Source organism: Drosophila serrata, unplaced genomic scaffold (genome assembly GCF_035046125.1).
Source record: "Drosophila serrata isolate PLE 108 unplaced genomic scaffold, ASM3504612v1 contig_324, whole genome shotgun sequence".
Taxonomy (NCBI): domain Eukaryota; kingdom Metazoa; phylum Arthropoda; class Insecta; order Diptera; family Drosophilidae; genus Drosophila; species Drosophila serrata.
This window is the reverse complement of record NW_028257222.1, coordinates 31,304-54,388: the sequence shown is the minus strand read 5'-3', so window position 1 is coordinate 54,388 and position 23,085 is coordinate 31,304. Positions and strand designations below refer to the sequence as shown.

At 35.2% G+C, this 23,085-nt stretch overlaps 2 protein-coding genes and 2 long non-coding RNA genes across 6 annotated transcripts in view; 2 read left to right on the top strand and 2 right to left on the bottom strand.

Moving 5' to 3' along the window:
* Positions 1-4,190: 4,190 nt before the first annotated feature.
* RpL10 (ribosomal protein L10) lies at positions 4,191-5,818 on the bottom strand. The gene is made up of 5 exons (XM_020947499.2): positions 5,790-5,818; positions 5,631-5,661; positions 5,265-5,570; positions 5,003-5,165; positions 4,191-4,431 (listed from the first exon to the last, which is right to left on the bottom strand). The coding sequence occupies exons 2-5, from the start codon at positions 5,651-5,653 to the stop codon at positions 4,267-4,269; spliced, it is 657 nt and encodes a 218-aa protein (XP_020803158.1). The 5' UTR covers positions 5,654-5,661; positions 5,790-5,818; the 3' UTR covers positions 4,191-4,266.
* A 1,763-nt stretch (positions 5,819-7,581) lies between these two features.
* On the top strand, positions 7,582-10,902 carry Vps11 (vacuolar protein sorting 11). Its single transcript, XM_020947500.2, has one exon. The coding sequence runs from the start codon at positions 8,292-8,294 to the stop codon at positions 10,824-10,826; it is 2,535 nt and encodes an 844-aa protein (XP_020803159.2). The 5' UTR covers positions 7,582-8,291; the 3' UTR covers positions 10,827-10,902.
* A 1,832-nt stretch (positions 10,903-12,734) lies between these two features.
* On the bottom strand, positions 12,735-13,557 carry LOC110179904 (uncharacterized). Its single transcript, XR_002319424.2, has 4 exons — positions 13,437-13,557; positions 13,122-13,263; positions 12,973-13,054; positions 12,735-12,892 (listed from the first exon to the last, which is right to left on the bottom strand). It is a non-coding gene; the product is annotated as an uncharacterized LOC110179904 (long non-coding RNA).
* Positions 13,154-23,085, top strand: part of LOC147642934 (uncharacterized) — a 32,449-nt gene continuing 22,517 nt past the window's right edge. The window contains exons 1-2 of one of the 3 annotated variants that reach the window (XR_015272749.1): positions 13,154-13,301; positions 21,403-21,712. This is a non-coding gene — a long non-coding RNA (uncharacterized LOC147642934). Of the gene's footprint in view, positions 13,302-21,399; positions 21,713-23,085 lie in introns of those variants that run through there. The other 2 variants (XR_015272750.1, XR_015272751.1) reach the window with 2 other exon arrangements.

Below are 23,085 nucleotides of genomic sequence, written 5' to 3'. Positions count from 1 at the left end.
ACTGCAAAGATTCATTCAGATAGCTTCAAAAGTGAGAGACTAGTTTGCGTACAAACGGAGACATGGCTAGATCGACTCGGCTGTTGATCCTGATCAAGAATATATACTTTATATAGTCGGAGGTGCCTCCTTCACTGCGTTGCAAACTTCTGACTGAAATTATAATACCCTGTAAGGGTATAACAAGAAAGGAAGCTAACTTCGGCACGCCGAAGAACTTCGATGACTAGGAATCTATACAAAATAAATTATATATATTTTTGTTAAAAAACAATGAAGTAATACCTGCTTTCATTTCATTCACCTATACATATTATATTTGCGGATTTACATTCACAGATTTGCATTTTTGCTTCACATCTAACGATCGTCTGTATGGCACCTATATGATACAGTCGTCCGATTATCATAAAATTTAACACAAAATTTAAGACTAATATAAAATGGCTATATCTCAAATTTGATGAAAATCTGTTGAAAACTGAAAATGTTATACTTTTTAATTGAATTAATTTCTCGATCGTTCTTATGGGAGCTATATGATATAGTCGTCCGATTTTCATCAAATTTTACACAAAATTGTAGAATAATATGAAATGGCTATATCTCAAATTTGATAAAATTCTGTTGAAAACTAAAAATGTTATAATTTTTTTTGTACAAATTTTCCGATCATTCCTATGGCAGCTATATGATATAGTCGTCCGATCCGGCCCGTTCCGACATATATACGAATGAGAGTATACAGAAGGCTAACTGCAAAGATTCATTCAGATAGCTTCAAAAGTGAGAGACTAGTTTGCGTACAAACGGAGACATGGTTAGATCGACTCGGCTGTTGATCCTGATCAAGAATATATACTTCATATAGTCGGAGGTGCCTCCTTCACTGCGTTGCAAACTTCTGACTGAAATTATAATACCCTGCAAGGGTATATCAAGAAAGGAAGCTAACTTCGGCACGCCGAAGAACTTCGATGACTAGGAATCTATACAAAATAAATTATATATATTTTTGTTAAAAAACAATGAAGTAATACCTGCTTTCATTTCATTCACCTATACATATTATGTTTGCGGATTTACATTCACAGATTTGCATTTTTGCTTCACATCTAACGATCGTCTGTATGGCACCTATATGATACAGTCGTCCGATTATCATAAAATTTAACACAAAATTTAAGACTAATATAAAATGGCTATATCTCAAATTTGATGAAAATCTGTTGAAAACTGAAAATGTTATACTTTTTAATTGAATTAATTTCTCGATCGTTCCTATGGGAGCTATATGATATAGTCGTCCGATTTTCATCAAATTTTACACAAAATTGTAGAATAATATGAAATGGCTATATCTCAAATTTGATAAAATTCTGTTGAAAACTAAAAATGTTATAATTTTTTTTGTACAAATTTTCCGATCATTCCTATGGCAGCTATATGATATAGTCGTCCGATCCGGCCCGTTCCGACATATATACGAATGAGAGTATACAGAAGGCTAACTGCAAAGATTCATTCAGATAGCTTCAAAAGTGAGAGACTAGTTTGCGTACAAACGGAGACATGGCTAGATCGACTCGGCTGTTGATCCTGATCAAGAATATATACTTTATATAGTCGGAGGTGCCTCCTTCACTGCGTTGCAAACTTCTGACTGAAATTATAATACCCTGTAAGGGTATAACAAGAAAGGAAGCTAACTTCGGCACGCCGAAGAACTTCGATGACTAGGAATCTATACAAAATAAATTATATATATTTTTGTTAAAAAACAATGAAGTAATACCTGCTTTCATTTCATTCACCTATACATATTATATTTGCGGATTTACATTCACAGATTTGCATTTTTGCTTCACATCTAACGATCGTCTGTATGGCACCTATATGATACAGTCGTCCGATTATCATAAAATTTAACACAAAATTTAAGACTTATATAAAATGGCTATATCTCAAATTTGATGAAAATCTGTTGAAAACTGAAAATGTTATACTTTTTAATTGAATTAATTTCTCGATCGTTCCTATGGGAGCTATATGATATAGTCGTCCGATTTTCATCAAATTTTACACAAAATTGTAGAATAATATGAAATGGCTATATCTCAAATTTGATAAAATTCTGTTGAAAACTAAAAATGTTATAATTTTTTTTGTACAAATTTTCCGATCATTCCTATGGCAGCTATATGATATAGTCGTCCGATCCGGCCCGTTCCGACATATATACGAGTGAGAGTATACAGAAGGCTAACTGCAAAGATTCATTCAGATAGCTTCAAAAGTGAGAGACTAGTTTGCGTACAAACGGAGACATGGCTAGATCGACTCGGCTGTTGATCCTGATCAAGAATATATACTTTATATAGTCGGAGGTGCCTCCTTCACTGCGTTGCAAACTTCTGACTGAAATTATAATACCCTGTAAGGGTATAACAAGAAAGGAAGCTAACTTCGGCACGCCGAAGAACTTCGATGACTAGGAATCTATACAAAATAAATTATATATATTTTTGTTAAAAAACAATGAAGTAATACCTGCTTTCATTTCATTCACCTATACATATTATGTTTGCGGATTTACATTCACAGATTTGCATTTTTGCTTCACATCTAACGATCGTCTGTATGGCACCTATATGATACAGTCGTCCGATTATCATAAAATTTAACACAAAATTTAAGACTAATATAAAATGGCTATATCTCAAATTTGATGAAAATCTGTTGAAAACTGAAAATGTTATACTTTTTAATTGAATTAATTTCTCGATCGTTCTTATGGGAGCTATATGATATAGTCGTCCGATTTTCATCAAATTTTACACAAAATTGTAGAATAATATGAAATGGCTATATCTCAAATTTGATAAAATTCTGTTGAAAACTAAAAATGTTATAATTTTTTTTGTACAAATTTTCCGATCATTCCTATGGCAGCTATATGATATAGTCGTCCGATCCGGCCCGTTCCGACATATATACGAATGAGAGTATACAGAAGGCTAACTGCAAAGATTCATTCAGATAGCTTCAAAAGTGAGAGACTAGTTTGCGTACAAACGGAGACATGGTTAGATCGACTCGGCTGTTGATCCTGATCAAGAATATATACTTCATATAGTCGGAGGTGCCTCCTTCACTGCGTTGCAAACTTCTGACTGAAATTATAATACCCTGCAAGGGTATATCAAGAAAGGAAGCTAACTTCGGCACGCCGAAGAACTTCGATGACTAGGAATCTATACAAAATAAATTATATATATTTTTGTTAAAAAACAATGAAGTAATACCTGCTTTCATTTCATTCACCTATACATATTATGTTTGCGGATTTACATTCACAGATTTGCATTTTTGCTTCACATCTAACGATCGTCTGTATGGCACCTATATGATACAGTCGTCCGATTATCATAAAATTTAACACAAAATTTAAGACTAATATAAAATGGCTATATCTCAAATTTGATGAAAATCTGTTGAAAACTGAAAATGTTATACTTTTTAATTGAATTAATTTCTCGATCGTTCTTATGGGAGCTATATGATATAGTCGTCCGATTTTCATCAAATTTTACACAAAATTGTAGAATAATATGAAATGGCTATATCTCAAATTTGATAAAATTCTGTTGAAAACTAAAAATGTTATAATTTTTTTTGTACAAATTTTCCGATCATTCCTATGGCAGCTATATGATATAGTCGTCCGATCCGGCCCGTTCCGACATATATACGAGTGAGAGTATACAGAAGGCTAACTGCAAAGATTCATTCAGATAGCTTCAAAAGTGAGAGACTAGTTTGCGTACAAACGGAGACATGGCTACAACATGATCAACAATATATACTTTATATAGTCGGAGGTGCCTCCTTCACTGCGTTGCAAACTTCCGACTGAAATTATAATACCCTGCAAGGGTGTAATAAACCGAGGTTCTTATTTGCCGAGAAACAGAGGTAGGACCGAGCTGGCTAGATCAACTCGGCTGTTGGAGCAGATCAATAGATATACTTTGAATTTTTGAATAAAAGATACCCTGCAACGGATTCTACATGAGTACCTTCGGACACTTATCCTTTAATCTTTGCATTTTTTTCAATATCGGATAATTCTGTGTTACGCCGCAAACCCACTTTTTTATCAGGTACTAAGAAAAATGAAAACATTTAGATTGAACGGATTCAGCTGGTTATATTTTTGTGTATTTGCTTTCGTATTACATACTTTTCCAACCAATTAAAGTATATTTAAGCATACACATCACGCTGACTTTTTTCCCAAGCAGCCATCGGACCATGCTCTGGGCGATATTTGACATTGCAACCATCTTGTTCAAGACGGTTATCATCTCGGAGTTCTTCATAACGCTCTCGGTCATACTTAGTAAAGCCCCACTTCTTGGAGACATAGATCTAAAAATATAATAAAATAAGAAAAAGAAAACGGATTAATTGTAAGCAATCATCAATTGTTCTTTTAGTCTCCGAGATCTTTTGTTTGGTGACTTTCTTTAGTCTCCGATATATTTTATTCTTACGGACAACAGACGAATATAGCTAAATGAACTTAGCTGTCGATGATGAAATAATATACTTCATGTTGTCGGATACCCATCATTTCCTTTGATAACGTAGTATTACAACAAAAACATAAAATTAGTCGCTTATATTGTCCTATGAACCGTGAAACCTCCGCATTTATTTTCAGGTTACTTTTGATTAGAGAAAGCTAATAAAAAACTATTTGAGGAATATGTGTCAAAAACTACAATAAGAACTAAAAGTTCGGTTATACAGATTGTTCATTATGTAAATACTTTTGCTGGCGAGAGGTTCATCCGGGAAGACAACACGATTCACAGCACGAAAAACCAGACATTCTAGCAGGTCTTTATTGCAATGGCGTGTGCTTAGCCCAAATTTCCATTCATATATACTTTTCTTCAGATATAATTTTATCAAAATACTGACCAATATGACTTACCTTTTGACGACCAGGAAACTTGAACTTAGCACGACGTAAAGCTTCAACGACTTGAGCCTTGTAACGATCGCTTGAGCGGACAGACATGATAGGCTGTCCAATACGAACGCGAGCTACAGTGCCCTGTGGCTTGCCAAACGCACCCCTCATTCCAGTTTGGAGTCTGAAATAGGTGAAAATAAGCATAATATATATTAAATATATAATGGATCTTAATGCACATAAGAAAACTGCAAACGCGAACCAATAGCTTAATTCTTACCTATCCGCTCCAGCACACGACAACATTTTATTTATACGAATGACGTGGAATGGATGCAGGCGCATTCTAATGTGGAACTGATCCTTTCCGCAGTATTTTACCAAATACTTGTTGCAACAAATACGACCAGCTTCCAAAGCCTCACTGCTTAGCTGCTCATATTCATCAGAAACCAAATGAACGCAAAGTGGAAAATCTTCAACAGTGGCTTTCTTTCTTCCCAAGTCAAATATACGAATTTTTGGATCCGGAACACCACGGCAGAACCGGGACTTAGGATAGGGCTTGTTTTTGCAATAACGGTAGCTAGAATTATAAATATTTACTAATTGTTTATATTTATTAACCAAAGATTGAAAAATTTACCATCTAGCAGGTCGGCGGCCCATTTCGAAACCTAGTGGAATATAACCAAAATAATTGATATTAATGATGTGGAACCTTACACTAATATGTATTAAGCAATAAAAAATGCTTAAGACATTAAATCGTTGTAGATTACTCAAGATCTATGAGCACGCATACCTCTTCCTACGAAGTACTATAAAAAAGAGGGAAAACTAAAGCGGATATGGAAACGGTAATCCCGATAGTCAATATTTAGCTTCGATAGCTCTGCTACTGAAGTCTTTCATAATTTAGAAATAGCTGATAAGAAACAACTATCTTATACCAAGTAAATTAATAGTATATTCTCACATCCATCAGTTTCCATTCACAATTCTTAAACAGATTGTCCATAATGTTTGACTTTCTGGAAGGTCTTCAATGTGTTTCACATCCAATTTTTGAATTCTGGCAAATACTACAAATAAATAAATAACACAAGGACTGGAACACGGGATATCACGGGATCAATGTTAGGTAATATCATTAACAACACTAGTTATTCTTCAATAATTTTTCGATCTTGGTGTTGTCAGACAAACAGACTACAGTAAAGTATTGCGGATAAAGACGTAATGAATTGAATAAGACGCATCTTCATGAATTTCATCATTTTTTTAATGAGAAGATTAAAGATTTATTTTGTAGAAAATTTCACTTATTTTCAGATATGTGTTAACACGTCTTAGTCGGGAAGCCAAGAGAAAAAAATTTAAAATTCTAAGTTATTACGTTTGCATAATGTATCATGAGCGTTCACCAGAAAACACTTGATCAACAAATACTCATTAAAAAACTACTGAAGGAAACCAATTGTTACACAATCCATTAGTGTAAATTACTAAACAAATATGGGTTAGCAGAAAATATCATAAAACCTGTACATACCTGAAATAAATTAGATTGAAGTGGATGATGTTGAATTAAAAACTATAGAGTGATGTTTCTCTGACAAAAATTAAATGTCCCCACGAATATGCATGGTTTTCCGCCATCATTTATTTGATTTTCCTTGTAAGACAACATAAATGGACAACTCAAAGTATACCTCAAAAAGAGCTATAGACTTTATAAATATTCCTGAAATTGTCTAAGCAATATATTATAACCAGGCACATAATATAATAAATTATTATATAATGTAAAGGTTTTCTCTTCTTGACAAGGCAAGTTGTTAAATTTATTTCGTCTATTTTCGATATTATAACATCTTACACTGTGTTTGTGTCTACAGAAAAGAAGAAAGATAGAAAAATTACATAAATATTTTATTTATTATAAATAATCATTGAAGAATAACAAAGGATGCCAATTATTTTATGACTAATAATTTATATTACTTTTGGTTTGCAATCCTCGTTTTTCTTATCCTCCTCAATCCTTATTATTCTCATCGGAATTACAACCATATAGATCGCTCTGTATCCATTAAATCTATAAATATTCAGTAATAATTTTCTTCTGCTGAATGCTCAATGGTCCTTATGTTGTGTAGTGAATGCGTTAATTTTTAAAGTGGTTTGCCCAGTCAGCAAAATATGAAAGTCAGAAACGGTGAACAAGTTTTATTTTTTGGCAGATGTGAAACCTCAATTTTCACAGAGCTAATCTCCATCTACCATCCGATAACAGCTTATTGAACAGCTGTGGTTCATATAACAAATAAACAAATATGGTTGAAGCGGCTTCTGCGGAACCAAAATGAATTATTTATTGGCTGTTGTACAACAGAAAACTGCAGATTACGGCAGATTCTGTTTGCACCATATTAAAATAGATTAGATGACGTGGAGTTTGAAATACTCCTATATATCCCTAACAAAAAATAAATGCCCCGAAGAGTATATCTCTACCACTTTTAGACTCACAAGATATTTTCCTAATAGAGTAGAAAAGCCGTTTGAAATAAAAAATAATCATATAGCTTTTGACAAAACAAATTTATTAAATTCGGATGTACGAAGAATGACGAGCAATATATACAATTTAGGAATTGCAAAACCTTATGGACTATTCGTTTAACGGATGGAGGAAGGCAGTTGGATTTCTGCGGTAAGAACCTATTAAAAATGTTCAAGCATTAAAGTGTGATTCTTTCGGCCACTTTTCTCTTATATTTTTGTTTATGCTTTGGTCAATATATTTTGGAAGCTTATAGTGTTTTTCGCTTTTCGGATAATGTTCTCCATCTGTTCTGCATCCGAAGTCGAGAATTTGACTATTCACTTAAAAAATTTAAAACAAGATGGTAAAGGTTTGCTAAATATAGTTGGTGTTTTCCGGTATTTTTTTTCCCAAAGTGTCTTCATATGCTATAATGCATTTATATGTCTGACATTGTTTTAGCTTAATCCAACGTTGTCTTCAAATTGATCAAATTAGTTGGAATTCCTTTTGGCTCAATAGCTGTTTGCAGCGGAGAAAAACACTAGAGATTTGAAAAACACTGTAGACGGTGAAATATTCGCAAATGCATACGTACCGTCATGGTCCGTAGTGTGAATTGACTATTACCATTTGGATTATTAAAATTAACATTCGTGCTAGTTGCTTGACAGTTCTTAAAATAAATAAACAATTTACGAATGTAACTTAAAACTAGCAGCTTAGCTTGAGTTAGTTTTGGAGCGATTTAATAAAATGGATAAAAGTGTGCTAGAGTGGAAAACAGCCAACATATACAACACAATACCATTTACTAAATGCCCTGACACGGCAGACATAACGTGTTATTGCGTTAACGTGAACAATGCAATCCCTGAGGAAAAGAAAATTAGAATAGTGCTTTGTGACCAACACGGAAATATACATGTTTATTTTTCCGATTGGGAATGTGTTTCGTTTAAATCTCAACACCCTAACGAAACTATTAAGCTATGTGCGCTAACATCGAATAATGTGCTTGCAACTGCAATTCACGATGCTCATTATAGGCTTTATATAAATCTATATGATTTACGAAGATTGACAAAAAAGCATGAAGCTCCTATTATTGCATCTGCATCCTATCCCCATGTTAAAAGCACAGCTGCTTGCATGACTGCAGACGTCATTGATGAAAAATTACTTGCCTTGGGTATAGGCTTTGCAAATGGTGATATACTACTGCATTATGGAAAAATAAGCAGAGACTTCTCTACAAATCTTTGTCGACACACCATATCTTCAAATCCAATAATTGGAATACATTTAGATCAACTGTCTGATATATCCACTCAAAACATTTTTATAACATGTAATCATGGTGTTTACTGTTTTCTTTTAAAAGATAAAGGCTTCATTGATAAAATATTTGTGCTTGATAATGAAAAAATCCATTTCAATCATTGTTGCACAATGCGTAAACCTGCTTGTGGAGATTTCCATGGGTCTATGTTGGTGGTTGGCCGGGAAGACGCTATGTACTGTTATACGCGTGATGGAAGGGGACCTTGTTTTGCCATTGAAGGAAGAAAAAAATGGTCGAGTTGGGAAGGACATAATCTTATCATCGTCGTCAAACCGATGAAATCGCTTTTAAAACAAAGTAACTCGACTTTGATTGTTGTGGATACTGACAATAAAATTATAGTATTTTATAGTCAAATTCAAGATGTCGTTTGTACAATAAGTGAAAATGATTTGTTCTTTATAATAAGCTGTGACAAGAAGTATGCATTAATTTTAAAGCAGCATAATATGACTAAAAAAAATGGTCTTTTGATTAACAAAAATATGTATGAAATCGCATTGAAGTTTTTAGAACGAGAAGGCCTTGCGCTTTCCCCAGAAGCTTTTTCAGTACGCTTTCAATACGGAAATCATTTACTTCACAGAGGGGAAATAGGTAGAGCTGTTCAAGAATATACTAAAACAATTGGGTTTATTAAGCCATATACTGTAATTTCAAAACTTCTTTGTTCTCGATATAATGATTATCTTGAAGAGTACTTACTTGAATTAAAAAAAAAAAAAAAATCGGGCCATAATTTGAAACTTATTGAATGTTGTTCTAAGCGTAACCAGTTGAAACAAAATATTGATCAGTTAAAGGATGCAGAAACAAAAAAAAGGCTCATGGATGCAATACAGATTGTGAGATTACCAAAAATATATTTTGAGCCTACGTCGGAAAATCAATACGACTTTATAGAAATAAATCTATTAAATCGTATTTTAGAAAGTGCAGATAAACGAAATATGTTTGATTTTCATAAGTTGTTTAAAAATGATGGATTGGAAATATTTGATTCAAAATCGAAAAATATGCTCTGTTTCCTTTACATTTTATCTGAACACAAAGAGTATTGTGTAAGCTTGTTGGCTAAAGTTATTAACGAATATTCCACATGTGGAGAAAATGTATGTAATTATTTACTTGTTTTGTATCTTGAGCTATTCAGTGCCAGAAAAATTACCAAAAATTCAGTGATAGACTTTTTGAAAAGTAATAGGCTCCGGTTGGAAAAAGTTTTAATCATATGTACCCTTTATAAATTTTCATTTGAAATTGGGGAAATTGACGATAAAAAACGGAATGAAAACACTGTCACAAACAACGCAGTCAATAAATGCATAAGTAAACTATTTGAAAAGAATCCAGAAGTGGCTTTAAATTTGAATTCAAGTACGATAACATTTCTTATGATGTTAAAGAAGTCCTGCACAAATCAGGCAATACATGCGGTGGAGCTAAAACCTCTGTTAAAAGAAGGAATAATTCGTGGTATAGTGGATTGTAAAAAGGAAAAAAAAATAATGCAGGATTTAAATAATACGTTTAAAAAATCAAATTGCATACTTTCTCTTTATACAAACAATCCAATTGAATTTCGCAATGATACATGTGATATCTGTCATCAAACCTTAAATATGCAATCCATATACTTTCTTTGTCAACATACGTTTCATAAAGAATGCTTAAACTATAAAAAGACAAAATGTAAAGAGGAAATAAAATGTGTAATTTGCAATGTAAAATTTACTTCTCTGGAAGAAAAAGAACAGCAACTTTGTAATTCAAATTCTTTGAGTGTTATTGCATTGATTTCAAAATTAGTGGCTGTACGAACAATAAAAGAGGAAACGGAAACAACGATTTTGAAACCGTTTAAAGATATGATAGGTAGAAATAATCACAGAGAATTTCAAGGGAAATGCTCTAAAAATCCATTTGATTCCAATTATAATATGTAGAAAGATTAAAAGTAAAAATATTGTTATCATAAAATTAAAAAATTCTTTTAAATAAATAAATGACTTGCAAAACTAACTTATTTGCATTATATGTATTATATGTATGTATGTACATATAGAGAGAATGTCGAGGCGTATTGTATGTCTATTGAATTTCCGTATAACAAATGTACACATCTATTCCCACGTCCGCAAACACAGTATGCTTTCTATCAATATAATAAAATTATTCCGATTATACGTTTGAACGCGGGAATGTTAAGGTAAAAAAATGTTTAGTAAAAAAGTATCTTAATATTTTTATAACAGTACCACCGCTCCCATGTATTTGGATGCTGAACATTAATCGATTACTCCTTCAAAGTTTTTAACTTTGGAGTCCCAAAATATAACAAGAAACCTAACTTCGGCACTCCGAATTAATTGTATGAACTTCTCGATCGTTTCTATGAGAGCTATATGATATAGTAGTCCGATTTTTCTCAAATTTGATCAAATTCTGTTGAAAACTGAAAATGGTTTAATTTGTTTGGTAACAATTTTCCGATCATTCCTATGAAAGTTATATGATATAGTCGTCTGTTTTGACATATATACGAGTGAGAGTATATAGAAGACTAACTACAAAGTTTTATTTAGATAGATTAAAAACTGAAAGACTAGTTTGCGTAGAAACGGACAAACGGACAGACAGACATAGCTAGGTCGACTCGGCTGTTGATGTTAGATCAATGTTAACACTTAAACAAAGTCAAATACGCACAAACGCTTTGTTAAACCGAAAACTAAATCTTTTTAGAATAGTAGAAGAAATCGAGCTAACTCGGAACACCGAAGTTTGTATACCCTTGCAGATCTGAATTAGATTATTAACAATTAATACAATATAAATTATATATAATTGTATTAAAAAACAACGAAGTAATTTCCATCTAAAATTTAATGAATATCTTTTGTAAACTGGAAAAGTTAAATTTTTTTCTAAGAATTTTTCGATTGTTTCTATGGCAGTTATATCCCTTCAGTACCATTCCTTTTAGATTCAGGTCTGAACCAGGTTGGATTGGAGAGGCCTTCATCCTGAATCATTAATGAATTTTCATACAAGTCATCCAGGATATTCCATACAGTAGGCAGTAGAAAACATGAATTCGGATTACCCTAGGAATTATCCGGGAATCATTAAGGAATCCTGCTAGGAAAATGTGAATTTCCACACGAATTCCCCCCTGAATCAGATGGGAATTTCAACCCGGATTCTGAACGGAATCAGCCAGGAATTCAAAACGGAATAAGGCAGTTATCATAGGGGAATTTAGAGTAGAATCAGAGACCTATCAGTACCATTCATTTAGGATTTAGGTCTGAATCAGATTGGATTGGAGAGGCCTCCATCCTGAATCATTAGGGACCCTTCAGTACCATTCTTTAGGATTTAGGTCTGAATCAGGTTGGATTGGAGAGGCCTCCATCTTGAATCATTAGGGAGTTTTCATTCAAGCCATCCAGGAATTTCCATACAGTTGGCGATCCCTTCAGTACCATTCCAACCGGATTAAGAGCTGAATCAGGTTGGATTAAAGAGGCCTTCATCCTGAATCATTAGGGAGCTTTCATACAAGCCATCCAGGAATTTCCATACAGTAGGCGTTATAAAACCTGAATTCGGACTACCCGAGGAATTATCCGGGAATCACCAAGGAATCCTGCTAGGAATTTGTCGTGAATTTCGACACGAATTCCACCCTGAATCAGAAGGGAATTTCGAAACGGAATCTTTCAGGAATTTGAGACGGAATCAGGCTGTAATCGTAGGGGAATTTATAGTAGAACCAGATAGGAATCTCAGAGGAAAAACGTGTAGAAGATGCCCGGAGCCCCCCGCCCCATAGTAAATATCTGGTGCAATTTATAACTTATTTTATATTTATATTTTTTTTTTATTTATTTATTTATAAAACTTTATAATTTGTTCAATGATTACTACAATTCTTTTTAGCTAAACTTCTTGCATTTCCCCTAAACGTATGTTACGGGTCTTTCCTTCCGGCTGTTGCCTCGTCAATCTAAAATTAAAATACATATGTACACATATACATATGTATGTTAGAATCAAATGGACAATATTTCCCATAAATATACACACCAATTAAACAGAAATCAAATTCTGGAAATATAATGGCCTTCCCATTCACACCGTCTAGGTTAAAAAAGGCTCCAAAGCTATTCTGGAAATGAATTTGTTAACTGAATACAAATGTCACTTTTACCTTTTAACAATATTTAATAAATTACAATGCAAAACACTTGTGAATACTTCACCAGCCATTAAAACTGCGAAAAATCGATTTCAACAACGAGTCTATCGATTCTTTTTTTTCGGTAAATAATATTTTTCATCATCTCACTTAAATTTCGGAACCGCTGCTCCGAATCCCTTCGAAAACAACGAAAATGAAGTCAGAACATCGGCAGGTAGAATTTTTATTGCCTACATCGTATCGGAGTTCTCTAAGCTAAACCCATGAAATTGGTTTTGGCTTTTCGAACATAAAGCCAGAAATCGGACGGGAAAGTTTGTTTTGGTACTTCAAATGGAAACGCACATACTGTGGTCAAACTAGACATTCAACACATTAGAGTGGGCCAATTAACTATCTCCGACTTATTAATATATGCTTGCATTAAATTACTTGTTATGTATGTAAATATTTACATATGTGTACATACATACATACGTTTATGTTCACATATGAGGTTGGAATGCCAAACATCCCTTGTCTTATGTCATCTTATGAATCTTTGACAGTGAATGACATTGCCACAGTGTTTCTATTAATAGAAATGCAAAACAAACGCGATGTCTTTTCTATGGCAGTAATATGTTATAGTGGTCAGATTTTTAAAAAATCTAAATCAAAACTCTAGAATAATACAAAATGACTATGTCTTAAATTAGATGGAAATATGTTAAAAACTGAAAAAGTAATATTTTTTTCTAAACGAAATTTCCGATCGTTCCTATGGCATCTATATGATATAGTAGTTCGATCAAGAACGATTTAACTTATGTACGAGTTAGATTATATAGAAGGTAGGTGAGACCCGAAACTAGAGCCTCCAATAAGACCTAAGCATAATTTTGGTTCACTCAATCTGTTGACTACTTCATTGTCTCCATCCCTCTCAGTACCATCCTGAGTCAGTAAGGAAGCTTGGACGTTGATGCATTATGGTCAGTACATTCAAGTGGCCTGTATGACAATAGGCACGTGTCTGTTTGGGTTAGGTGTTAGTAGGCGCGATGGAAAATATAGGACAGAATACGAGGAAATTGACTACCGGCGTGCTGCCAGATTGTTGCATGTTTACTAAGTGTGTTAGTATTAAAGATTTTAATTTGGGAAGGGTATCTACTTTAGAGATTAGTGTGGCGCAACACTACTGGGATATAGGATCTAGTAGTTCTACATGGTACGTGGAAATTAAGCTGACTCAACAAGTCAGCACTTTCCATATCACCATGGAGAAGGTTAAAAATAAAGGTTATCCCTAGCATCGTTCTACGATTGGCTAAGGACGGCAAGTTTATTAATTAAGTTTATTATTAATAGGAGTCTACTAGAGTAGGAAGGTAATGTTTTGGTTTGCATCCCAATTTAAACCGCGTAGAGCGAAAAGTAAAAAGTTCTTTTGAACCGACTCAATGCGTTTACTATGGACGCCGTACTGTGGGCTCCAAACGCAGCATCCGTATTCTAAAATAGGACGAACTAAAGAAGTATATAAGTATTTAGTAACATAGGGGTCATTGATTTCCTTCGACCACCGTTTAATAAATCCAAGCACACCCCTGGCTCTATTCACCATAGACGAAATATGATCAATAAAGTCAAGTTTTGGGTCCAAGCGGACGCCCAAATCATCAACAGAATTAATTCTTTCCAAAGAGCAGCAGTTCAGCGTGTAAGTAGCAAGCTTAGGAACGACACGAGAGAATGTCATTAGCTTGCATTTCGAGCCATTTAAGTTTAATAAGTTTACACGGCACCAAGATTGAAAATTATTGAGATCTGTTTGTAAATCCGACTGGCAGGCTACGTCATTGTATTGCACGCAAAGCTTGACGTCATCCGCGTACATAAGCACTCTGAAGTTAGTCAAGACTTTGGGTAGGTCATTTATAAATAATGTAAACAATAAGGGTCCCAAATGGCTTCCTTGCGGGACGCCAGATGTGACCCTTAGAACACTGGATAAATTATTTTTAAAGAGGACCTTTTGCGTCCTGCGATTCAAATAACTTGAGATCCAATTAAGAAGATCACTTCGAAAACCCATTAAATCGAGTTTTCTAACAAGGAGAGAATGGTTAACACTGTCAAATGCTTTACTGAAATCAGAATAGATTACATCTGTCTGAAAATTATTATGGAAGCCCTTTAAAATATAGGAAGAGAGCTCCAAAAGATTTGTTGTTGTTGATCTTCGCTTAATAAAACCATGTTGACATGGAGAAATCACTGATACAAAGGTGCTGTAAGTGAGGGGTGATAATGTTTTCAAATAATTTGGGGATGGCCGACAACTTAGAAATTCCTCTATAATTGCTGGCATCCAATTTGCTATCTTTTTTGTGGAGAGGAATAATAAACGATTCCTTCCAAATAATGGGAAAGTGGGAAGTTTCTAAGGACAAGGTAAGCAATTTCAGAAGGGGATAGCACAGGGCGTCGGCACAATACCTGAGCACACAGACAGGGATTCCTTCGGGACATGGCGAATAAACTGGCTTGACACGATGAAGATCTAAAAGAAGAGAGCTTTCGTTTAGGCTAGGACAGAAAATTAAGTTTGATTTGGGTATGGTTGATTTGGGTATGTCGTAGGAATAGGTCTGGTGTAGATAAGAAGAGCTAGAATAGGTTGTTTGTAAAAACTGCGAAAATAGATCGGCTATTGCCTGATCATTATTTGCGGTAGTATTTTCAAATGAAAGCGAGGAAGGATTTGTTTTAGGCTTACGTTTAGTGTTAACGAAATTATAAAACTGTTTTGGGTCCTGTGAGAACTGGGCCCTACAACGAGTTAAATAGTTTTTATAACATTGCGCGTTCAGCACGGTAAAGTTTGACCGAGCTGATAAATAAGATGAAAGGGCAGATTGAGAATCGGTGAATTTAAATTTAGCATACAGTCTTGATTTTTTATTCTTAAGTCGGCTCAACTCCTAAGTAAACCACGGTGGTTTATTCGAGCTTGGCGGATAATATAACGGAACACATTCTGTAAAAAATGAATTCATGGCACTGTAAATAATATCCACGGCAACTGCCATGTCAGTGCACATGTATAGATCGGACCAATTGAACTCGTTTATAAAATTATTCAGCCGTGTAAAGTCCTTCTAGAGAAAACATAGGACTTTATTGGCTGGACGGTCAGAAATATTCTGTACGTTACACCCAATATCAAGAGTCACATCGAAAGTTGTATGATAAGGATCTTCGGGCTGCGTCAGAGGCGCCACCCTTGCTAAACTGACTCTCGCAGGATCAGAGACGAAGCAAAGATCGAGCAAGCGCTGTAAGGAATTTCGAACATGGTTGACTTGAGACAGCGAAATGTCGAACAAGCCATGTTGTGTAGGTGTATGGAGAGTATTGGTGGAATTATTTGAGCACCAAATAGCACCAGGGATATTAAAATCTCCTAGAACTACCAACTGGTCTATATCCCAAAGTTTACTGAAAACTATCTGAATAACGGAAAGGTGATTCCAATAAATAGGAAGTTCCGATAATGGAGGTATGTAGGAACAGGTAATAAAAATGGAGCTACCTTTGATAGATAGCTTCACACAGAGAAATTCAACATCGTTGCATTCCTCGAAGGTTAATAATTCTGACGTGAGTGAGGAGTCCACCGCTATAAGAACTCCACCCCCCGTCTGATAGGGCGATGTAGCCGGTATATTGTGAACACAGCTGGAAAATCTTCGGAGCTCAGAATCTCCGGCTTTAACCAGGTTTCTGTGAGCACAATAACCTGAGATGCAAACGAAAAGGCTATCAGAATACAAGTTAGGAAGCTTACTACGTAAGCCTCTTGCCTTCTGATAGGAAATACCTAGGGAGTTTTTTGGGTCGGAATTGGAAGACGTAGAAGGCGCAGTGGTATGATCAGGCCTGGGAAGAGTTATTCCTACAGGCCGCTTTTTCTTTTTCTTCGCTTTGAACTCCTTAACAACGATGTACTCTAGCCAGAAGTTGGGAGAGCAAATAGAGTTAAAGAGCTCGTTAGGGACATTTATTTTGAAAGATGAAATGTCCCTAGCGTAAGAAAATTTAAACTTTTCCACCATTATCTTAATTTTTTTCGGTTCTGGTGTTGCCTTGTATAAAGGCGAGAACATCTTCTGATGTTTGATCAGGGGAGAGCCGCGAGACAAAAATATGTCTCGTCGGTGGAACCGCTATAAGGGCTTTTGGCAAGGCAGATTGGTTATCTGCCGTGCCATTGTCGGCCGGTATTCCGGGCCTAACACCCTGGGCAGATATATCGTTAAACACGGGACTTTGAGGGGTCAATATTTGCGACCCCTCGGGGGACAAAAAAAGAAATCACCGGCGGTACGGGCACTCCCACTGCACATTCGGGTACCGAATCTTTTCTAGCGCTCGATCTCACCACTCTTGGAATTAATGCCGAGGGAGGCTGCTGCTGAGAGCCCTTTACATGTAGCTGGATTTCGTCTACATGCTGCCCACCAATAGCAGTTTTTTTGCGCCTAGGAGACTCATTTAATAGCGTAAGGCTATTAAATTGAGTGTCCAGCGCCAAGAACATATCAAGAGTTTTACGAAAACTCGTTAAAATGTTCTTAAAACGGCTTTTGGTTTGCCGCATGAAAGACATCATTTCCCTTTCTACCTCGCGACAGGCCTCACAGCAGTAACGCAGGCCGATGTTTTTTTTACATCGTCCACCGTCCGAGCTGCAACACCAATACACTTGGCGTGCATGACGTTGTCGCACAGCCAGCAGCCGATTGTAAGGTCACCTGTAGAAATAGCCTTTTTGCAGGTTTTGGCGAAACAGACAATATTTACGGACATTATAAGGACTTACCACTGTACTTCTTGAAAAAAAAAGAAAAAAAAAACAACAGATCTATGAAGATTAGAAGTGCAGCGGCACAGCGAGAGCGAGAGAGCGGGAGAGCGTGGGAGATCAGAGTAGATAAAAAGAGTGGGAGAGCATGGGAGATAAATAGATAGCAAAAACGTTCGCTGTTGCGATGGCGCAAACAAAAGCTAAACGAAGAAGGCACAAAAGGAAATGCAAAATATGCAAAAGCTAGCACTAGCAGCACAACTAAATTGGGAAATAAAACCAATTATAAACGCAAAATTAGAATAGCTGCATGCACACTCGAAGTGAACGGGAAGTTATTAACACAAAATAGAATATTTAAGTTAACCCCGGTGGTTATTTTCAAACTTTAACACAAAACGAGAGCGCAAGAAAAAAACACGTCCGTTCACTTGGAAAGAAAAACAAAGATTGCCGTCATCTTCAGCTTGTTTATGCTTCTTAGTGACTCCATCTAGTAGGCGAAGTCTGGTATGGTTTAGCGTTGAGCAGAAGCAGAGCAGATGTTCCGGTGTCTCTTGCTCCATAGTTTGCTTGCAGCTTCTACAGATTGGATTGTGCGGCAGTCCCATTTTCATTGCGTGCGATCCTATCGCTTAATGTCCTGTGGTGGCTTCGGTGGTCCCGCTGATATCCCGTTTGCTTTTGGATAACAGTTCTCTTGTTCGTTTTTTGTCGAATTTTGGCTAACATTCCTTTGACTTCCTGTGCTCGCCCTTTCTTAACCTTTCCTTGTTAGCTGTCTGTTTGAAATGGTCGTGGAGCCTTGTCTGGACAGAGTTTAGGGAGATCGGTATTTCTAATTCAGTGTTTAGCCCTGCAAAGTCTGCTCGAGCTAGTTCGTTTGTCTTTTCGTTCCCTAGAATCTCGTTATGTCCCGGTTCCCAAGTTACTTGTACCTCATTATTCTCAGCAAGTCTTTTAAGGGCCTTCTTTCATTCTGTCGCTAGGCGTGAGTTGGTTTTTACGGCAGCTAGGGATTTGATAGCCGCTTGGCTATGCTAGTAGATCCGTACATTGGTGTCGCTGAGTTCTCACCGTAAGGAAAGCTCGTCACTAAGTCCAATAGATTAAATGCCTTTTTAATCCCCAAATTCGCAGCGTAGATCACAGCCCCAACGCCCCAGTTCATCGCCGGTGTAGAGGGATACATCGTCCTCTACGGCCACTCTGTCCCTGCTCCAGTCTTCCCTTGTTCGGTATGTGGTCGGTAATGCGTACCAGAAGTTCAACTTTGCGGTCATGTTGTCCATTCTTTTGTTTGTTTTGTTGTCTGATGCTTTCAAGTATCTTGCCGTGCGCAGCGCCGTATTCTTTCCAGCAATGGTTTGCCTTCAGTCATACTGTGCTCTGCGCTGCAATGTCCTTTACACACAATTCGATTGGCATTATATTCAGATAGTATTAAAGGCAGCCGCGGGGCATGAGCGAATTGCTCCCACTGCTCCCGCACTCGCTGCTTGTTGTATCATTGCAAGCTTCGATCTGTTGTATGCCCTCGTTAGGGCCAGCCACCATACTAGGACCCTGTAAGTTAATATTGGTCGAACGACCAACTGCTGTGTAGAGCCATATAATGATCTTTGGGTGTCGTCCCCATTTTTCCCAAACCTTTTCTTGCAGGAGTATAAAGAAATGCTTACCTTTATGTCTCTGTCTGCAATGTTTTTCTTCCATGAGAGCTTTTTGTCCAGTATCAATTCTTAGTTAACTAATGAACATTAATTCGACTTACATTCAATGTCATTAGCGCATTCGGTACGATACAAATAAGTATCCGAAAAACGAACATCGAGTGAAAAATAAACTCAATTTTTTTAATCCAGTTCTCGTGAATATTTATCCAACACATTTTAAAACTCTTCTACTTTGATTATAACTCCAATTAGGTTGTCAAAAAAACAAAGTGAAAAGAAACGTAAAAAAAATAAAATTATTATGTAACAACATACATTTTAAGAAAATTAAGTTTAAAAAAATTAATATACAACAAGAAAGGAAGCTAACTTCGGCACGCCGAAGTTAATATACCCTTGCAGATAGAACTTCGATGACTTCCTGGATTCCTTCCATACAATATAAAATATATATATTAATGTTAAAAAAAACAATGAAGTAATACCTGCTCTCATTTCATTCACCTATACATATTATATTTTCAGTTTTACATTCACAGATTTGCATTTTTGCTCCACATCTAACGATCGTTTGTATGGCACCTATGTGATATAGTCGTCCGATTTTCATAAAATTTGCAACAAAATTTAAGACTGATATAAAATGGCTATATTTCAAATTTAATGAAAATCTGCTGAAAACTTAAAACGTTATAATTTTTAATTGTATTCATTTTTTGATCGTTCGTGATATAGTAGTCGGGTTTTTTTTATAACTTTACACAAAATTTAGATTAAAATAAAATGATATTTGATGAAAATCTGGTGAAAACTGAAGAAGTTATAATCTTTAATTTTATTAACTTCTTTTATTTCTTATAAAATGGCTATGTATCAAATTTGATGAAAATCTGTTGAAAACTGAAAATGTTATACTTTTTAATTGAATTAATTTCTCGATCGTTCCTATAGGAGATATATGATATAGTCGTCCAATTTTCATAAAATTTTACACAAAATTGTAGAATAATATGAAATGGCTATATCTCAAATTTGATTAAATTCTGTTGAAAACTAAAAATTTTATCGCCACCGCGATTGTCAGTCTTCCGACAACAGCCACCGCCATTCTCATTCCTCTCAAATTTCTCGATCGTTCCTATGGGAGCTATATGATATATTAGTCCGATTTTCATAACATTTTACACAAAATTGTAGAATAATATGAAACGGCTATATCTCAAATTTGATGAAAATCTGTTGAAAACTGAAAATGTTATACTTTTTAATTGAATTAATTTCTCGATCGTTCCTATGGGAGCTATATGATATAGTCGTCCAATTTTCATCAAATTTTACACAAAATTGTAGAATAATATGAAATGGCTATATCTCAAATTTGATCAAATTCTGTTGAAAACTAAAAATGTTATAATTTTTTTTGTAAAAATTTTCCGATCATTCCTATGGCAGCTATATGATATAGTCGTCCGATGCGGCCCGTTCCGACATATATACGAGTGAGAGTATACAGAAGGCTAACTGCAAAGATTCATTCAGATAGCTTCAAAAGTGAGAGACTAGTTTGCGTACAAACGGAGACATGGCTAGATCGACTCGGCTGTTGATCCTGATCAAGAATATATACTTTATATAGTCGGAGGTGCCTCCTTCACTGCGTTGCAAACTTCTGACTGAAATTATAATACCCTGCAAGGGTATAAAAACCTTGCCGAAGCTCGTCAGCAACTTAAAGACATCATGCAATTTTAGATCAAAAAAACCCTCTACACCTTTATCAGCAGATTGGACTATATTATGTCACTCTACCAAAGAAATGATGTGCGACAACAGAAGATTCTACTTGGAGCCATTGAGAGCAACTTGGACGGACACGTGACGCGGTCATTGGGTCTTCCAAACATAGAAGATTGGACTATCCTTAGAACTAGGCTAGTGGACGAATTTAAATCCCAAATATAGAACTACAAACTACTGGAGAACTTCAGGGAGACGCCTTACAAAGGAAATCTAAGAGCATTCTGCTAAGAAGCGGAAAGACAACGTCAACTGCCAACTGCCATCAAAATTTCTATTAAAGCAATGAACAGAAAATTACCAATACAATTATTTTCTATTTTGGCTCATCATATTTAATTAATGTTGGCTCATCGTATCATTAATAACTGTTTCATATATGAGGGAACATATGATAAATTATACTGAAATTCCAAGCATAATTTTAAAGTACAAAAAATTTATACAAATAACCAAATCCAAATCGTTAAACATCATATCTTAGAGAAAATCTAAAAATACTTACTTCCCAGTTGCCTAACGACTAAAGCCGTCTAAAAGTGACCAAACAAATTTATGTTAGACATTTATTAATCACTAGGAATCCTGACGAACTTCGTTTCGCCACCAAATGGATTCCTATTTAATTAACATTTCGTTTGGTGTTTTAAAAATGAAGAACATTTTTTTTGTTTTATATTTGAAAATTAATGGTAACTGACTCCATTAATTTTCAAATATAAAACAAAAACTTTTCCACTTGCACAACACAATCCCGGGGCTTATCTTTTTAACTTTAACGCATTGCAATATCGGCATATAGTCGTCATTGGTCCAATATCTAAATTTTCATTAACACTGTAGTTGTCCGTTGGATCATATTGGAATGCCAATAGATTGTATGATGCTAATGATCTTCGTGTCCTCACGCGTTTTCTCAATAGGGCACTTTCTCTTATTATATTTTATCAGCCAAATCGGTCAAGCAGTTTTCATGTTATGTGGCGACAAAGAAAAACGGGTTTCATTTTTAAATATATAGATAGAAGATAGATAAGGAAAACATTACATCAGTTGCATTGAAATTTATTCTAAATTCGCTACACTTGAATAAATTAAAACAAAGGACTAGATAGAATGCAGGAACGAACTAATGCCCATTTTCAATCAGTTAGATAAGCCCAATGTACTAAAGGCAGACAGTTACAGAGTTTTCTCCAGCTTGACTAAAGCAATAGTTTCAATCAGAAGGAATCGGATTACAACACAATATGGCATAAAACGGTGTCGCAGACGTCGAAAGACTACATAAGAAAATAAATTAAAAAATTGTATAATCAATTTATCCGATAATGAAGAAGTTAAACGAAGCAAGTTAGAAACAGTCCTTTGCACATACAACCATAAAATTAAACATGACACCACTGGACAAACACCTGCTTAAATATTCTTATCCGCTGGACATCCAATATTAGACACTCACAAAATTAAAGAAATTGATAAAATAAATTAAGATCGACCAGAATTTAACACAGACACTACAGAAAAGGTTCAAAACGGAAAATAGGAAAACCCAATCAAGGCAAATAAAAACGAAGAAAACATTTACAAGGACCATTACAAAATTATTAATTGAAATAGGGAAACCCAGTACTACAAAACACAATTTAATAAGAAAAATATAACTAATG